This window comes from Tympanuchus pallidicinctus, unplaced genomic scaffold (genome assembly GCF_026119805.1).
Source record: "Tympanuchus pallidicinctus isolate F22 unplaced genomic scaffold, pur_lepc_1.0 scaffold8, whole genome shotgun sequence".
Classification (NCBI taxonomy): Eukaryota; Metazoa; Chordata; class Aves; order Galliformes; family Phasianidae; genus Tympanuchus; species Tympanuchus pallidicinctus.
Window position 1 is genome coordinate 14,110,753 of NW_026294802.1, and position 16,308 is coordinate 14,127,060.

The 16,308-nt window shown below is 44.4% G+C and overlaps 1 protein-coding gene across 1 annotated transcript in view; it reads left to right on the forward strand.

The window, feature by feature from the left end:
- Positions 1-16,308, forward strand: part of CACNA1I (calcium voltage-gated channel subunit alpha1 I) — a 148,211-nt gene that overhangs the window by 106,440 nt on the left and 25,463 nt on the right. The window contains exons 9-17 of the mRNA XM_052668646.1: positions 486-889; positions 8,111-8,262; positions 8,845-9,030; positions 10,009-10,126; positions 10,596-10,751; positions 11,173-11,263; positions 12,934-13,136; positions 14,885-15,301; positions 16,151-16,251. Coding sequence (XP_052524606.1) covers positions 486-889; positions 8,111-8,262; positions 8,845-9,030; positions 10,009-10,126; positions 10,596-10,751; positions 11,173-11,263; positions 12,934-13,136; positions 14,885-15,301; positions 16,151-16,251 — 1,828 coding nt within the window. The remainder of the gene's footprint in view (positions 1-485; positions 890-8,110; positions 8,263-8,844; positions 9,031-10,008; positions 10,127-10,595; positions 10,752-11,172; positions 11,264-12,933; positions 13,137-14,884; positions 15,302-16,150; positions 16,252-16,308) is intronic.

Genomic DNA, 16,308 nt, shown 5'->3' on the forward strand with positions numbered 1-16,308 from the left:
AGGAGGAACCGTTCTCATATTGGTTTTTCTGGCTTCTTGAAATACTTTGCTAACATAGTGTCCCTCACTTAGAGAGTTGAGTTCAGCACGTGGACTCTTGGACCCCACTTGCAACTGTTTAGGCCAATTGCAGCCCTCTTGATCATTTTTCCCTCAGTTCCCACTTAATTTAAATGTCTAAATCTCTGGCTATGATTCCTGCATCAGACAAAACAGTTCTTCGTGAACCCCCACTGAGCCTAATCACTGGCAGATGAGCAGTACCATGCCTTCTGGTGACAAAGCCAGTCAGTGTAAAACACCCAGCGGCAGTGGCTTTTATTGCTGCCCTTGAGATGATTTGCCAGTGTTTAGTCATCTTTACAGCTAAAAAAGCCCAGTTACAGAGTCTAAATAACTAGAAGCCAAAAACATACCCAGCTTGGATGCATTTTTTTGGAGGGAACAAAGCTTTCTCCTTTAAGCACAATCATTTATCTCCCCAGGAATTTGCCAACAGCACAACCCTCTTGACTGCCCTCCTCAAGGCTTGGTCCAGCCCATTGCTGTGACAGCAACCTCTGATCTCACCAACTGCCCCCGATGCCATAGGGGGGAACATGACACATCCCGAAGGCTGTCTGTCCTGGACAGCGCTGACTCAGACCAGGAAGATGGAGGAGACAGTGAAGCAGAGGGAGAAGGCTGCAGAGGTGACCAGAGTGCCTCAGTGCTGGAGAAAGAGGAAGAAGAAGTGGAAGAAGGTGGGAGGATGAAGCTCTGTAGTGACATGTGGCGGGAAGTTAGGGTGAAGCTTCGAGGGATCGTGGACAGCAAGTACTTCAACCGTGGGATCATGATCGCGATCCTTGTGAACACTATCAGCATGGGCATCGAGCACCATGAGCAGGTAGGTTGTGCAGAATGGACATTGGGAGACAGAGGGTCATGCTTGGGGTTAAGGTCTGGCCAAGCAGCAGCAAAATCTGCTAGAGATAGAGACTGAGTAATTTGTACCTCAGGACATAGCAGGATCTTTTCCTGCCTATCCCTGCACCTAATCACTTTCACTGTCTCTGAGCATTTTCTTCCCAGTTTCTTTCATTCTCTCTTTTTTTCCTTTTCCCTTCTTACTTCTATCCCTCTATTTTTCTTTTTCTCTCTGTCTTTTCTCTCCATCTGCTTCTCTCTCCTTCACCCTTGCCTCTTCCATCTTCCTCATCTCTCTCTCTCATTTCTCTCTTCATTAGCTTACTGAATCCTTAGTCTATTTGGTTAATTTAATGTGCTCTCTCGGGATGTCACAGGCACTTCACCAGCATCTCAATTCAAATCCATCAGCTTGCTAGCCCTTCCAGCTTAATTAAGGGATGCCTGAGCGCTGTCTAACTGCACAAGAAGGCACCACCTCCCACCTCCAGTCATTTTGGGGGCTCATATGGCTTGATCCTTTACTTTACTCTGACAGCAAGAAGTGATAGATAAGTCAAGGCATAGATAGCACGTGTGATGACAGTTCTGCTTTTCATGCCAATAGTTTGCAGGCATCTCTGAGTCAGCAATGCACTTTATCGTAACGACAGACTTGTGAGATGGAGAAGGATGGTGTGCCCTCATTTTATAGCTGGGAAACAGAAGCTATGTCTATCCTGTGATGTACAGAGCAAGCTTGAGAGGGTATTCAGTGTACCCATGGCCTTGCATCTGCATTGCTGGCTGACAGTTCTATTGCATGTTGAGTTAAAGGACAGATGTACATCTGTCCTTCAAATCCGTGCTGCTGGTCTAAATGTGGCCATGATTGACCCCATTTGTCTGCCAAGATCACAAGAAATAAGAGATTTGTCCACAGCAGAGATGCTAACTGCATCAGGGAATTTTGCAGCCAAGGCAAATTTTAGCCACAAATACAATCTCAGGAAGCAAAGAAACAGACAGTGAGAGTGGTTTAAGCAGGCACTTAGACTTTCCCTGTTCTCTATCAGGGTGGAGATACCATGGAATCATAGAATCATAAAGGTTGGAAAAGACCTCTAAGATCATCTAGTTCAATATCCTGAGCCCCAGAGTATATGAATTTCCCTGTTTGAGGCAACACAGTGGCTGAGCCAGTATTTGAAGCCTCAGATGCCTGGATCCCACCCACACTGCAAGCATTAGACCATTTTAGAAAACTCAGCTGATTTCTGATACGAGGATGGGAAATCTTAATTTGATCACAGACTGCTCAGGATGCCCCAGTACAGAAAAATACTTTTGGAAGCTCAGAGAAGGGGAATGAAGAAGAGACCGGAGAGGCTGATTCATGAAAACAGATAAAAAAGAGCGATGTATTTATCACATAGCAGAGAGATGACTAAGGGTTGAAGCCTAGCACAATGTGAAAACTGCCCACTGATGTTTTGAAGATGCAGGCACCAAGCAGAGAGAGGCACTGTTCATTTAGTGTTATTGGAGATAGCAAGATATAAGAGTTCAGCTGAAGAATATTTGAACCGGAGGTAGAGAATTCACTCTGACTATTGTGTGTGCAGATTTAAGCTCTTCTGGGCCACCTCTGCTGTGTTTGTACAGCCCTCGGCAGAGCAGGATCTGCCTGCAGCCTCAGGGTTTCTGGTAGCAGGTTATTAATGACACATCCTTAAAATTATGCTATCACTTTTTATCTAGAAGTATCTAGGAAGAGCTCACAGTCCTGTGGGCTGCTTCTAGTATTAAAAAAATAGTTGACTGTATTGATCGTAACTGAAAATTGTGGTGCAGCTCTTTATTTAAAATGTGTGCTTTGAGTTCTGTTTACCTAGCACAAGATTATTTAAAAAAGAATATTTAGCTTCTGACATGAATTCCAGGTCTTTTTCTGTCAGAAGTTACCTCAAAACCACAAAAGCATGTACACATTTCCCTTTGCTCTTCTATGTTTCTCAAGCACTGCTGTTGGTATATCTCAATCTGATGCTTCACTGCCTCCTTTTCCTTCCTTCTGTTCTCTTTTTTCCTGTTGTTTTCTTTCATAGAAAAATATATTTTCACAGAAAAATATTCAGCAAAACCCTTCTGCTTATAGAGATCTGTGATTTGCAGCTTGTCACCGTCCTATGACTGAAGTGGTTTTTGTTGCTTCAACTACTTTATCATGTGAATCTCCCCGAGATGAGAGCTAATGGAAATAAAGACCCTTCAAGCTTAGACTTTCTGGTGCATGAGAGATCACAGTCCCAGACTCTTGCTAGGGACACACCTGTCTGGGAAAGAGGATGTGTGAAAGTATTGCAGGTTTGAGTGGTCTGGTTCATCAGCTTTGTGTTGCTCTGGTTGTGCATGGACTATACAGATGAGGTGGCCCAGAGATGAAGAACGTCCTTCCAGTAGCTTGCAAGCAACGTCCTTGCAAGCAGCTCATAAGCAAGGGGGGGGACCAACTTTTTGGACTTCTTGAATGGGCAGATAGTGATAGGACAAGGGGGAATGGCTTTAAACTAAAAGAGGGAGATTTAGGTCAGATGTTAGGAAGAAATTCTCTACTCAGAGGGTGGTGAGGCAGTGGCACAGGCTACCCAGAGAGCTGTGGGTTCCCCATCCCTGGAGGTTCAAGGCCAGGTTGGATGGGGCCCTGGGCAGCCTGAGCTGGTGGGTAGCAGCCACGGGGTGGAACTGGGTGGACACGGAGGTCCCTTCCATCCCAATGATTCTGTGAACCACAAACCACCAGGTTAACGGGGGAGACTGCAGGAGCTGGGCAGAGGGGTCAGGATCAGAAACACAGGTGTCTTGAGGACTGAGCCAATGTGCACATCTAACTTTTGATTCCTGAGCCTTGATCAGCAGAAAGAAGAATGCAAATTGGAATTATCTGTTTGTTTGTTTTGAGTGAGGGATGTTTGAACCAGACGACCTCTAGAAGTGTCTTGCAACTTCCACCATTCTGCAATTCTGTTACAGTTTTTTTATATATATATATTTACAGAGTGCTTTTACTCTGTTTTGTTTTGGCTTGGTCTGGTGGTTGTTTTTGTTTGTTTTGCTTTGTCTGTTTGTTTTATGCCAGGAAACTTAACCTCAGCATCCAAATCACCTTAAAACTGGGCTCATCCATCAAGTCTTTTCCGTCATTCTGCTTGTGTGGCCAAGGCACCTTCCTATCTCCGTATACATTTCTTGTGAGGGAAATCAACAAACTGCATTGCTATGACTCATTCTTAATCCTTAAGCTTATCACAAGTTATCACTTGTAAACAGATTAGTTTATACAAATCCATCAGTGTGCATTATAACATACAATACCCTTAGTATTAGGTCGTCAGATATTGCTGGGACATGGCACAGGCAAAAATCCATCATTTCAAGCATAGTCCTGCTTGAAATACTTTTTGCAGTTCTTCAGATCTGCTTTTGCTCGGAAGAATTGCTTTTTAAAATCCGGTGTAGAAAATCAAGACATTAGCTGCTTGTGACTGTCCAGAAGGATCCTTTAAATAGCCTTAATTTTTGTTGGTATTCTCAGAGGATCTGGTGCAGCTTGCTTTTCTCCTTATTCAGCACAAGGATGAAAGGCTGTTCCCAGCTGTATGTCTCAGGCTCCTTTCTCATATATTTCTTTAAGCCTGTTGGACTTGCACATCTTTGCCATTAGTAGCCATTAAGACAATTACAGAGAAACTTGATTTCCCTCCTGTTGTGTCAACTTCCAGTATTCCTTTGTGCATCAGAGCAATACTTTATGAGGTGTGGATCAGGAAACTATCACTTGTTTTCCAGTTAAACCAGCCTCATGTACAGACACCTTCATATCCTTTAGCCTGCATGATTTCCCTTTATACCAGCATTTATTGGATCCACTACTTCATATTTTACACTTATTGCTTCTCTTTTTGCTATTTGCTGCTTGTCAGAAACATTCAGCAAGTGTCCAAGCCAGCTCATCATGCTGACATTTAGTAAATGACGGAACAGTCTCTCCAGGGTGCTGGATGAAGCCACATCACTTCAGTCTTGTAAAACCAGGGAATAACAAAATATTATGAAATTCTATCTGGTTGTGGGGTGGTGATAGGGAAAGTAAAAGCTAGCCAGTATGTTTCATAGCTGATTTATGTGACTCTTCTGATCATCAGAAATGGACAGAATGGGGAGATCTGTGTATGTATTTTTCTCTCTCATGTTCTCAAAGGCGGTGACATGCAGGTGGAGTTTGGTAGGTCTGGTTTACATGGATCACATCAATTACTCTTTTGTTTTTAGGACAGTTGCCAATTTATTCCTAGGTAGAATAAACTCTTGCAGGGTGGTCTGCATGTTCTCAGCCTTTCCCATAATGTACACCTTTCTGGCTGCTGTCAGATAATGACATTTTTCTCCTGTTTTTTTCCTGTCCACTTGCCCTCTTCATCAAGTTCACATTTCTCTGGCCAGAGTCTCCCACTTCAGCAGCATCCACTGTCATTCTTGACCATGCTGATCTAGATGTGAAAGCATACCTGCGCAGAACGCAGCCCCAGCTCCTAGCTGATGGCTTTTTCACTCTGCCTATTTATCTCTATCTCTAGAAATGGCTGCAGTGCAGGATCTGCCTGTCGCCTGTGTGTGTGTTGCCTTGTGCCTCTCCAGCTGACTCTTCTCACTTTTTCCCTTCTTTTTCCTGAGTGCCTTTCTTTTGTGTTGCTCTTCCCTCCCTAGCTGGTATTTCTTTCCTACTTCGTTTTTAACAGCGTCTTCTTTCCTTCTTTTTGGAGCCCATTATGCTATTTTTTTCCTTCTCATTTTGTAGTTTCTTTTTGCTGCCTGTGTCTCTCTTTCCTTTCTTTTCCTGCCCTGTTCTTCCTGTGCCTCTATCTAGGAAGGATGCTTTTCTGGGTCTGATTGATAGCCCATTAGAAGAAAGATTAACAGGTGGAGACTTGACTAGAGAAACAGATGTCAGGGAGGGAAGGAGAGACGGGAGAACAGGTGACCTTTTCCGTAAGTGAGATGCAAGCATGGCTTTTCAAACATCAATTGCTCCCTACGATAGCACAGGAGAGAAAGCATGGACAGCAGAGAAGGATAATCCACCATTGTAGCCTGTTGCTTTTCCGCATTCCTCATTCTCACCGACATAATCAGGCTGAAATTGGCATCTCTGCTTAGCATATGGGCCTCATGTTCCCAGCTGGTGTCATTACTGCCTGGCTCTCGGTAAAGTGATCTTCATCTCTCCCTTCCCTTGCGCACTTGTTCATTCTTCCTCTCTCATCATTCTTATCTCCCTTCCTCTCTTCTTCATTTTCATGATGGTTTTGTTATTCAAATGTAATTATGGGTATAAATTGAGCTATCTCCTTTTTTTTTTTTCTTTTTTTTTTCTTTTTTTTTTTTTAAAGAAATGGAATATTTCAATTAAATCTGCACTGAAGAGTGCATGAAATTAACAATGGACACAGGGTAGACACAACATCACTGTGAGAAGCACTTTCCAATCTATTTATTCGTATGGGAGAAGAACAGAGAGATTTAGGGTTCTGGGGGGTCCTCCCTGAGCAATCTCCATATTTTGCGGGAGGTTCTGACCCAAAACCAGAAGGTGATGATTAAAACAGTGTCCTGATGTCCAGGCATAGCTCAGACCACTGTGAAGGAGGAGATCAGCCTTTGGCCATGATTTTGGCATGGAGAAGTGTAGATGTTGGACTTAGTGACATGGTCTAAAGCAGTCCCAGGCACAGGTTGATAGAAGGACTAGATGATCTTAATGGTCTTTCCAACCTTAATGATTCTATGATTTTATGATAACAAAACAGAGAGAGACTTCCGTTCGCTACCACAGAGGCATGGATCTTGGGTTCAGTGGCATTGTAGGTTAACATCAAATATGTAACCTTCTATGGGCTGTGAAAGACCTGCCCCAAGGTAAACATGGAAAATTGGACCAGAGGAGCTCTCAGGAAGAGTTCAGACCTCAACTTTTGCTGAGAGGTGCTTTTTCTATCCCAAATTCAGCACGGGGAATGCCTTTATTTCACACAGCAGGACAGCAACAACGTGGCGTCCCTCATGAATGACATCAATGCAGCCTCTGTCTCCTAAAACAGCATTTCACCATTGCTGAGGAAACACTGTAGATCCTTTGCTAAACTTGTCAGGGAAGTTTCCAGGGCTGCACACGGTGAAGAAAAAGTCATTAATTCAGAAAACAAAAGAAGGAGTAATTTAATTTGCTCAGACTTGTTTCACTGATGGAGTCATTAAAACACTTTCTCCCTTATGCACAAACACATCATTCTCTGCTGGAGGAGAATGTTTCACAAGGGCTGAAAGATGTGTCAGAGATCCATCAGAAGAAAATGCCTGGGGCAGGGGTAGGGACAGGTTATGTGGTTTTGTTTTGGTTTGTTTTTTCTTTTCCTTTCTCTTTTTTCAAGACAGTAATTTTGTGTCATCTCTGAAGATTTCCATCATGTACATCTGTTTTTCTCCTCTTACACTCTCTCTTTTCCTCATTTTGTCTTGCCGTTCCTATCCTTTATAGGTAGGTGTTAGCACTGTGGGCCTTGCTGTTACTCATACAGTTTGATATTCACTTAGGTAATTATTGAAACAAGACCAGGAAACTAATACATACCAAGGATTTAATGAGGAGCTAGGGGAGAGAAGATGAGGAAGGAAAAGGAAAAAAAAAGCGGAAAAGGGACAGTGAGGTTTAGAGGAGAATGGGAAACTGTGTTCTGACATTCAACTGTTTTAAAAAAAAATAAAATTGTGCCACATATGCAGAAAGCTTTGATGGAAGAGGCCAACTACAGATCAGCCACTTTTGCCCTGCTTTAAAAATACCAAAGTTCTTTTCACACAGTGACACAGCCTTTAACCAGAGCTTAGAATAGGATGTGGAAGAAGTTGGTTCATGTGAATGGCTGCATAGTTCCCTAACTGCTGCAAACTAATTTGTTAGGGACATAATATCTGTGATGAGGGTAGTAAATGTGGGAAGGAATTGGAACAGAAAGGCGACTCTGCCCAGCCTCACTTCTATCTCACTCATGGTTCTTCACAATTCACTACCGAGCCTGTCCCCTGGGAATGGGAATGGTGGCATTTTATTTACCTCAGTTTCAGGGCTCTTTCAGTTCTGACTCTGAATTTGCCTTCTCCCCAGCCAGAGGAACTGACCAACATCTTGGAGATCAGCAACGTTGTCTTTACGAGCATGTTTGCCCTGGAGATGATCCTGAAACTTGCTGCTTTTGGTCTCTTTGATTACCTTCGCAACCCCTACAATATCTTTGACAGTATCATCGTCATCATCAGGTGATAAGGGGTCTTGGGTATCAACTGAAATACATATAGTAGAGAGCACCACAAAGTTTGCATGTTTTCATGTGCCTTTTCAAAAAAAAGTTAGCAGCTTTAACAGAAAAATAAGGGCATGAACTGATACATAAGGCAAAGGATTGAGAGACTGTATTGCCAATACTTTTGACAATTCTGAGTGCTTCTGTCCCTCACTTTTACTTATGTTGGATGGAAGCCATCATGATTGTCTTGCAAGTCCACAACAAATATTGGTTGCAAAATATTTTTCAGACTACACAAATGAAGGATATTACAGAAGTTTAATGTGTGGTGGAAGGACCTGTCTTACTGGGTCTTAGTTCCGAAATCCTTCCCTCATTCAAGAAAGTAGAAATGCCGCTTTCTACACATAAGTGCAAACCTGTAGTATATGTTTCTAATTATATGTTGTTCAAACAAATTTTCCCTCTGACCTGCATACACATGCTGCCAATGCCGAGCTGATAACTTGGATCAGAATTGTTATTCTCTCCCTGCTGTTTGTTCACTTCTTCTTCATTTTGTTCCTCTTGCTCCCTGGGCCTTTCTTGGCCATAGCATCTGGGAGATCATTGGTCAGTCGGATGGGGGCCTCTCAGTGCTGAGGACATTCCGTCTCCTGCGTGTGCTGAAATTGGTACGTTTCATGCCTGCATTGCGCCGCCAGCTCGTGGTGCTGATGAAGACTATGGACAACGTAGCCACCTTCTGCATGCTTCTCATGCTTTTCATCTTCATTTTCAGGTGAGGAGGCAGTTGCCTTGCAGTGTTTTGAGGAGGCACTGCACAGTTCATTTTGCTGTGAACATCAGTGTGTGAGCACTTGGCTCATCTTGTTTATGGCTCTAGGCTTGGGGAGCATTGGCAGACATTTGCTCAAGAGGTTGAGGCTCTTGCTCTCCTAAATTGGTTTCAGTAGCTGAAGACTTGTCATGGTGAGGTGGAGAAATGCTGCCACCAAATGTGTGTGCTGAATGTAATGTCCCATTGCAGGACAGGTGATGTCTCTTGGCAATCAGTAGTATCTGCAGGAAGACCTCAGCCTGGAAGCTGATTGGCAGAAGGGTTAGAGGAAGCACCCAAGAAAATTTGTCAGTGGACTTTATGGATGCAGTAGTAGGGAGATGAAGACAAATGAAAGCAAATGAGAATGATGGAGAAAGATGGAGAAAGGTCTGAAGGCGTTAAGTGGGCTCTGAGGCGGTGCAGATACGAAGTGAGGTTTTGTGATAAGCTATAGGGTTGCAACACATAGCTTTCTTTATGGATAAATCCCAGTGGTCTGTCTGTGTTGTTCTAACACCTGTGTGCTATGTAAGAAAGAAGGGCCTATAAGAAAGAACGAGATAGACTCTTTAGCAAGGTCTGTTGGGATAGGACAAGGGCAATTGCTTTCAAACTAAAAAATGGCAGATTTAGATTGGATATGAGGAAAAAAGTTTTTCTTATAATGTTGGTGAAGCACTGGAACATGTTGCTTAGAGGGGTGGTGGATGCCCCATCCCTGGAGACATCCAAGGTCAGATTGGAGGGGCTCTGAGCAATCTGATCAGCTGTAGATGTCCCTGTTCATTGCAGGGGATTTGGACTAGATGTCCTTTAAGGGTCTCTTCCATCTCAAGTAATTCTATGATTAATTGCCATGGAGTGTCACTCTGACAAGTTGATTGTGATGGCAGAGATATTTAAATTTGGCACCAATTCCTATTCCTGTCCCAACAGTATCTTGGGAATGCACATCTTTGGTTGCAAGTTCAGCCTGAGGACGGATACAGGTGATACAGTTCCTGATCGGAAAAATTTTGACTCCCTGCTGTGGGCCATTGTCACTGTCTTCCAGGTGAGCTTGCTTTGTTTTTCATGGGTGGAAAAAGCAATCACCGGGATCATGAGTTTTTTTTTCTCATTGTGGATTATTGCTTAATTTCTGATGGCACTGAAGGCTTTAGTATGCAACATCAAAGGAAGGGCAATTGTATACTGTAACTTAGTGACTGGTGTCTCTCAGAGAGGCTCCTTCCTTCCTAATAGGAAGTTTGCAAAGATCACTTCTGTTGGAGCAACAAAGCCTGTGTTTAAAACTCACCCATAACATGGCTGCCCTCATATTTGTTCTTGTTTCTTTTTGCTCAGCTAGCATTACTGGGGCAGTATCAGTATACTGGACAATAGCAATGGGCAGTAGCTGTGTGGTTATGGGGAAGTTAAAAGGCCTAATGTGCTCTAAAGTGTATGCTTCCGGTGTCCTTTTTGGGAATCCTCTTTGTATTCTTCCTTCATGTTTACATAATTTCTGCTCCTGGTTGCAGATATTAACCCAGGAGGACTGGAATGTTGTGCTCTATAATGGCATGGCCTCCACGTCACCATGGGCATCCCTTTACTTTGTGGCTCTTATGACATTTGGCAATTATGTGCTCTTCAATCTGCTGGTGGCCATCCTCGTGGAGGGGTTTCAGGCTGAGGTAAGTCATCAACAATGCTAATCCCATGGAGAGAAGGAAGAGAGGTGCTTAAAAGGGACCTCTGAGATACTTGGCGGGTAGTGGAGCGAAGGACTCCCAAAGTATCACACCTCTGCTGTTCTCCTTCTTAAGTTCAGGGTGGGCTTCTTTAAAAATACAGATGACAGTATTAATACTTGCAGTGAAAGAGACACACTGTCTGGAAGGGAATTCACAATTTTCATCTCATGCTACACCAGCTACAGTGGGTCCTTTCCATCTCCTAAAGCAAGAATGCAGTATCTCAGCCATCACAGGTCATGCTGGACTCCCTGGTGGTCATGGTAATGCATGGCTGCCAAGGAAGATTGGCAACAATGAAATACAAGAAAAAGTGGCCCTTTCTGTTTGAGTTCCTATTTTCTTGATTTGTGTGTTACAGGGTGATGCCAACCGATCATACTCAGAAGAAGATCAGAGTTCGTCAAACATGGAAGAGTTAGATCAGTTCCAAGAGATCCAGGAGGGCTCAGGTATGATAGCTCAAACTATCTCATTTGCCCATATCCCATTGCTGCTTAGTAGGAAGTCTGAAAGCAGATTTGGCAGAAAATTGGCTCCCACCTCCAAGGCAGACCTTACTTTCATTTTGAACTTAATGTTTGTGGTGTTACATGTGGAAATTTTGGAGCTGCACTGGCATCCTGAGAAAAGTGACAGCTAAAGGGAGCAGTTTTTGAGTGCCTAAAAACAGCAAAGAGGAGTGAGAAGATGGCACTCCTGCTCAGCTTTGGGGGCACCATTTCAGGAACACCATGTCCAGATCTGGAGGCCCCATTTGGAGAGGGGATACCAACACATTAAAAAGGATTCAGGCGAATCTGGAAGCCCTACCTCATAGTGTGAGGCTAATGAAGCTTAGAGAAACTGGAGAAGTAACTTGATCATATACTCTGTAAATGCCGGCCATAAGGAGAGATTTTTGATGGTAGATGGCTCTTTAATTGAGCAGAAAAAAGCATAATGAGATTGTAAAGGTTGGAAGCTGAAGCTAGACAAACTCAGACTGCAAAAAGCCACATATTTTTAAGGAAGGATAATTAACTGTTGGAACAGTCTACCCACAAACTGCTGGGTAAGTTTTCCACCCCTTGAATACTGCAGGTCTTTCTGCAAAAGGTATTATACTTCAGGCAGGACTTGGTGGCAGGGAGCAGCAAGAGTATGAATAGTGAGTCAGGAGCTGGGGGAAGCAACCAAGTTGGCAGGACAGGAACCACACCAACAAAGGCATAAGACTTGGACACGTGAGCATGGCAGGTCTGCTGATGGTATCTGGATTCTAATAGTGGTTCACAGTCTGCCGTGCAAGTCAACAGGGAGTCAACAAGCTCAATCAGCAAGACAAGGTCAGCATCCATTAGGTGTAAGGATGGGCAGAAGCATATTCACAGCATAACCCAGGCAAGGATCATAGGCATGGGTCTGAGCTTGAATGTATCTTCTGTGGTGAGGAGGAGCGACTCCAGGCTTGCTTGTCACAGCCTATTCTCACAATTTAGATTTTTTCATAGCAGTATGATCCTGAGTTGCACAGCTACGCTGTGCCAGAGCTTATCTTGAGTGTAGGCAGCTAAACTCCTAAAAGGGCAGAAAGAAGAAAGGTTGCAGAGTCTGTTGGTGTACTCACGACAGTGGCGCTGAGTGCAGGCAATGGTATGTGACCTCCATTATGCAATAGGTCAAACAAAAATGATTGCTCCAGTCCCTTCAGGTGTTAAAAGCCAGCATCCCATCCTTTCCATCCATCTTGACAAATGTCAGTGGTTTTTCACAGCAGCAAACACAGCCCTCAAAGGTGCCCTGAATCTTCATGGTCAATGATCAGTCATTTGAAGAGGCCCAGTGTAGGACAGGCTGTTCTGTTCTGCCTTTCTTCCTGACCAGCACTCTGCTCAACCATCTAGCCTCCAGGAGAGCCACAGCCAGTTTTGGAGACTGAAGAGAACATTTCAAAGTCTTGCTAGATTGCATTATTTTTGCCATTGCACTCTAAATCAAAAGGAATGAATGATGACTGATGCTAAACAGTTAACATGCTGTTAGCTGCTAACATGCTCAACAGTTTGGATGTTGAAACAATCACTGGGTGGTGAGGAACCAACCTCCTTCTTTTTCCCTCTTTTTCCATCTTTCCATCCAGATCCCAAGCTTTGTGCAATTTCTGTGACACCAAATGGCCACTTGGACCCATCCCTGTCCTCTTCCAATGCCCCAGTGGCTGCAGGGGGAGTTTCCAACTCCTCACGCAACTCCCTGCAGCCTGACCAGATCCGTGTTGCTGTTGGCTCCCGGAAGAGCAGTGTGATGTCCCTGGGGAGAATGACTTATGATCAGCGATCTTTGGTGAGTGACTGAGTAGGAACATCTGTCATGCCCTTCTTTTGAAGAGCAAGGGCCTTTCTCTCATCATCTGTTGGATTACTATGAAGAATTGCATTGCTGCTATAAGCTTGTAATACAACCTCATTGCCTGCCCATAGGAAGACAGTTCACATAATTCATCTGTATTTCCAGATTAGATCAGTCAGTCAATCATAGAATGGCTTGGGTTGGAAAGGACCTCAAAGACCATCTAGTTACAAGCCCCTTGCCATGGGCAGGGTTGCCAGCCTCTTGATTAGATTGCCCAGGACCCCATCCAATCTGGCCTTGAACACCTTCAGGGATGAGGCGTCCAGAAGTTCTCTGGGCAGCCTGTGCCACTGCTTCACCAACCTCTGAGTGATCTATTGACCTTATTGACCTATATTTGCAGGTTACTGATCAGTATTCCATTGAGTGTAGGTTACAGCTTTTATATTCTTCTGGTGAGAGATGGGGAACACCATGGGGACAGAGCTTTTCTTTTAGGGAGACCAGGCTCTGGGCAAGCTGATCTAGCTGTGGATGTGTCTAAAGAAGAGCACCAGGAAAGAAGGGAACAGACTCTTTCATAGGGTTTGTTGTGATAGGACAAGGCAAAATGGTTTCAAACTAAAATACAGGAGATTTAGGTTAGATAGAAAGAAAAAGACTTTTACAGTGAGGGTGGTGAGGCACTGGAACAGGTTGCCCAGAGACATGGTGGATGTCCTGTCCCTGGAGACTTTCAAGACTAGGCTAGCCAGGTTGTAGGCAACGTGATCTAGCTATGGATGTCTACATTCTTTGCAAGATACTTGATCTAGATGACCCTTGATCTAGATATCCCTTCCAACTATAAGGATTCCAGAATTCTATGATTCTGTGATTCCATGTTTTGTCCTCTTGCTCAGTACAAAAAGTCACGCCCTGAGTGAGCTGAAAGCATAGAAAGGTCCAGGTGCTGCCAGAACTTCAGAGTCCCATAATGGATGCATTTTCTGGAACCTTTTGTTACAATGAATAGAGAAATCCTGGCTTGGAACTTACTCATGTCAGGTCCTGCTGTCCCCAGTGCTTCTCCAAACACTGCTAACTGTCCAGCCAACACATCTCAAACCTGCCCACCTTGTAACATAAGCTTCTGTGACCCCTACACACTACCACACATGGGTTTTGAAGGAGGTGCGTTGATAGTGAAAGCATTCATGCCCCTGTTATTTCTAAAAAGGGAGAGCTGACAGCCGTGTACTACATGGTAACTTGCTGATGTTGTTGAACTAGACTGTAACCAACAAGCCTGTTTCTCTCATTTCTTCTTTTTATGAAGACTGTGCTTAAAGGTGTTGTGTCAGATTATCCATCTCCCTGTACCTTGTGTTATTCTTTACCCTAGGGCTGTGTAAAATGCTGCCAATCAGATTTTTGGAAATCTTTATTCTTGCTTTGTGCTGATATAAGTAACAACATCAGGCATCTGGCCTTTGGCTTTATTATTTACCTTCCCTTTAAGTGCCTTGCACACAGATGGTGCTATAAAGTGATCACAGCCAACACCCCTGCTAGCTCATTATTAATTTGTTGTTAGATTTATAGCAATTACAGCTACATTCCCACTATGCATCTTCTTTGAGGGGTAAAAAAGGGTGCACATGGCTTAGGATCCCTGGGGGGATATCTGATGTCTGCCACAAAGCAGTGCCTTCCCTCCCTAATTCTGTGTGGCTGAGTCCCAACCCACTCTCTTACAGTCCAGCTCTCGCAGTTTGCACTACGGTGCCTGGGGCCGCAGTGGGGCCTGGGGGAGCCGTCGTTCCAGCTGGAACAGCCTGGCACGAGGACACAGCCTGAAGCACAAACCTCCCTCTGCTGAGCATGAGTCCCTCCTGTCTGGGGAGAGGCACAGGGCAGGAGACAGGGAGCTGGATGGAGCAGAGAGAGTGTTTCACCACCGCCGGACGCTCTCTCTGGACAACAAAGACTCCTGTGACCTACTAGAGTTGGCCTCCATCCCATCTGGCCACAGAGGGACCTGTAGGCCAGGGACAACATCAGGGGGCAGTGAACATCAAGACTGCAACGGCAAAATGCCCAGTATTGCGAAAGAGATCTTCCCAAAAATGAACAACCGCAAGGAACGGGGAGAGGATGATGAAGAGATAGACTACGTAAGTACTTGGTGTGGGGAACCTGGGGTTACAATGCAGTGCTGTGGGAAACCCCAACTCTGTCCTCAAGTTTCAGTCTCCCTGCCATATGGATGGGAGAGCTTGCAGAAGTGCTGTAAGTACAGGTGGAGGATGTCACTGAATGTAGGTGGGTCCAAACAAGCCCACACTGCATTGTCAGGCTGCCCACAAGGCAATCGTGCAGATAGATGGTGGGAAGAGAGTAGAGATGATGCATAGGCATTTGAGGGCTGTTATTTCAGAGTACTGCAGCCAGTGGTTGTCACAGGTTAGAAAAGGTCAGGCTTTATGAAAAGGAAGGGCTTTGCTTTGGAAATAGATGCATAAAAGACAAGGCAAGTGTGTTTTTCTGTGCCAGCCTGGGAGACTGCCATACCCAATCTGTGAGCATATCGAAGGGTGGAAGACAGTGCATATGAAATTAAATCAACTCTGAGTCCAAGTGGCAGCAGAAGACCATTCTGTCCTTGCCTCTTATTCAGCTGAGGTATTGAGGAAACATCATACTCATGTAATAGAGCCAGTGACCCTATTTTGGGCAACATCCACCTGTAAATAGGAGACCAGCAGTTTTTTTTTTTAATGATGCGAGGAGGAAATGTGAAGGTGAGAGGTGAACAGGACCTGGCAAAGAAGTACTACCTCCTCTATAGTGTCTTGTTGTTCTTTGGGTCCATTCCCTCATCCAGGTGCTAAAGAAAGGCAGGTAGCACATGTGGGGAGGAACACCTGATAGTGATACTTGGGGATCACATGAGAAAGTGAGAGTGCCTCTGTTAGGCAACGAGAAGTCAACCAGTGACACTTGCTTCTTCTGCATCCCTCCAGAGCCTGTGTTTTCGCATCCGGAAGATGATGGAAGTCTATAAGCCAGACTGGTGTGAGTTACGGGAAGACTGGTCCATATATCTCTTCTCTCCACAAAACAGGTTTGTGCAGTTTTTTCAGTAAAAGGGTTGAGAAGATGGGACAGATTTTGTTGCTGT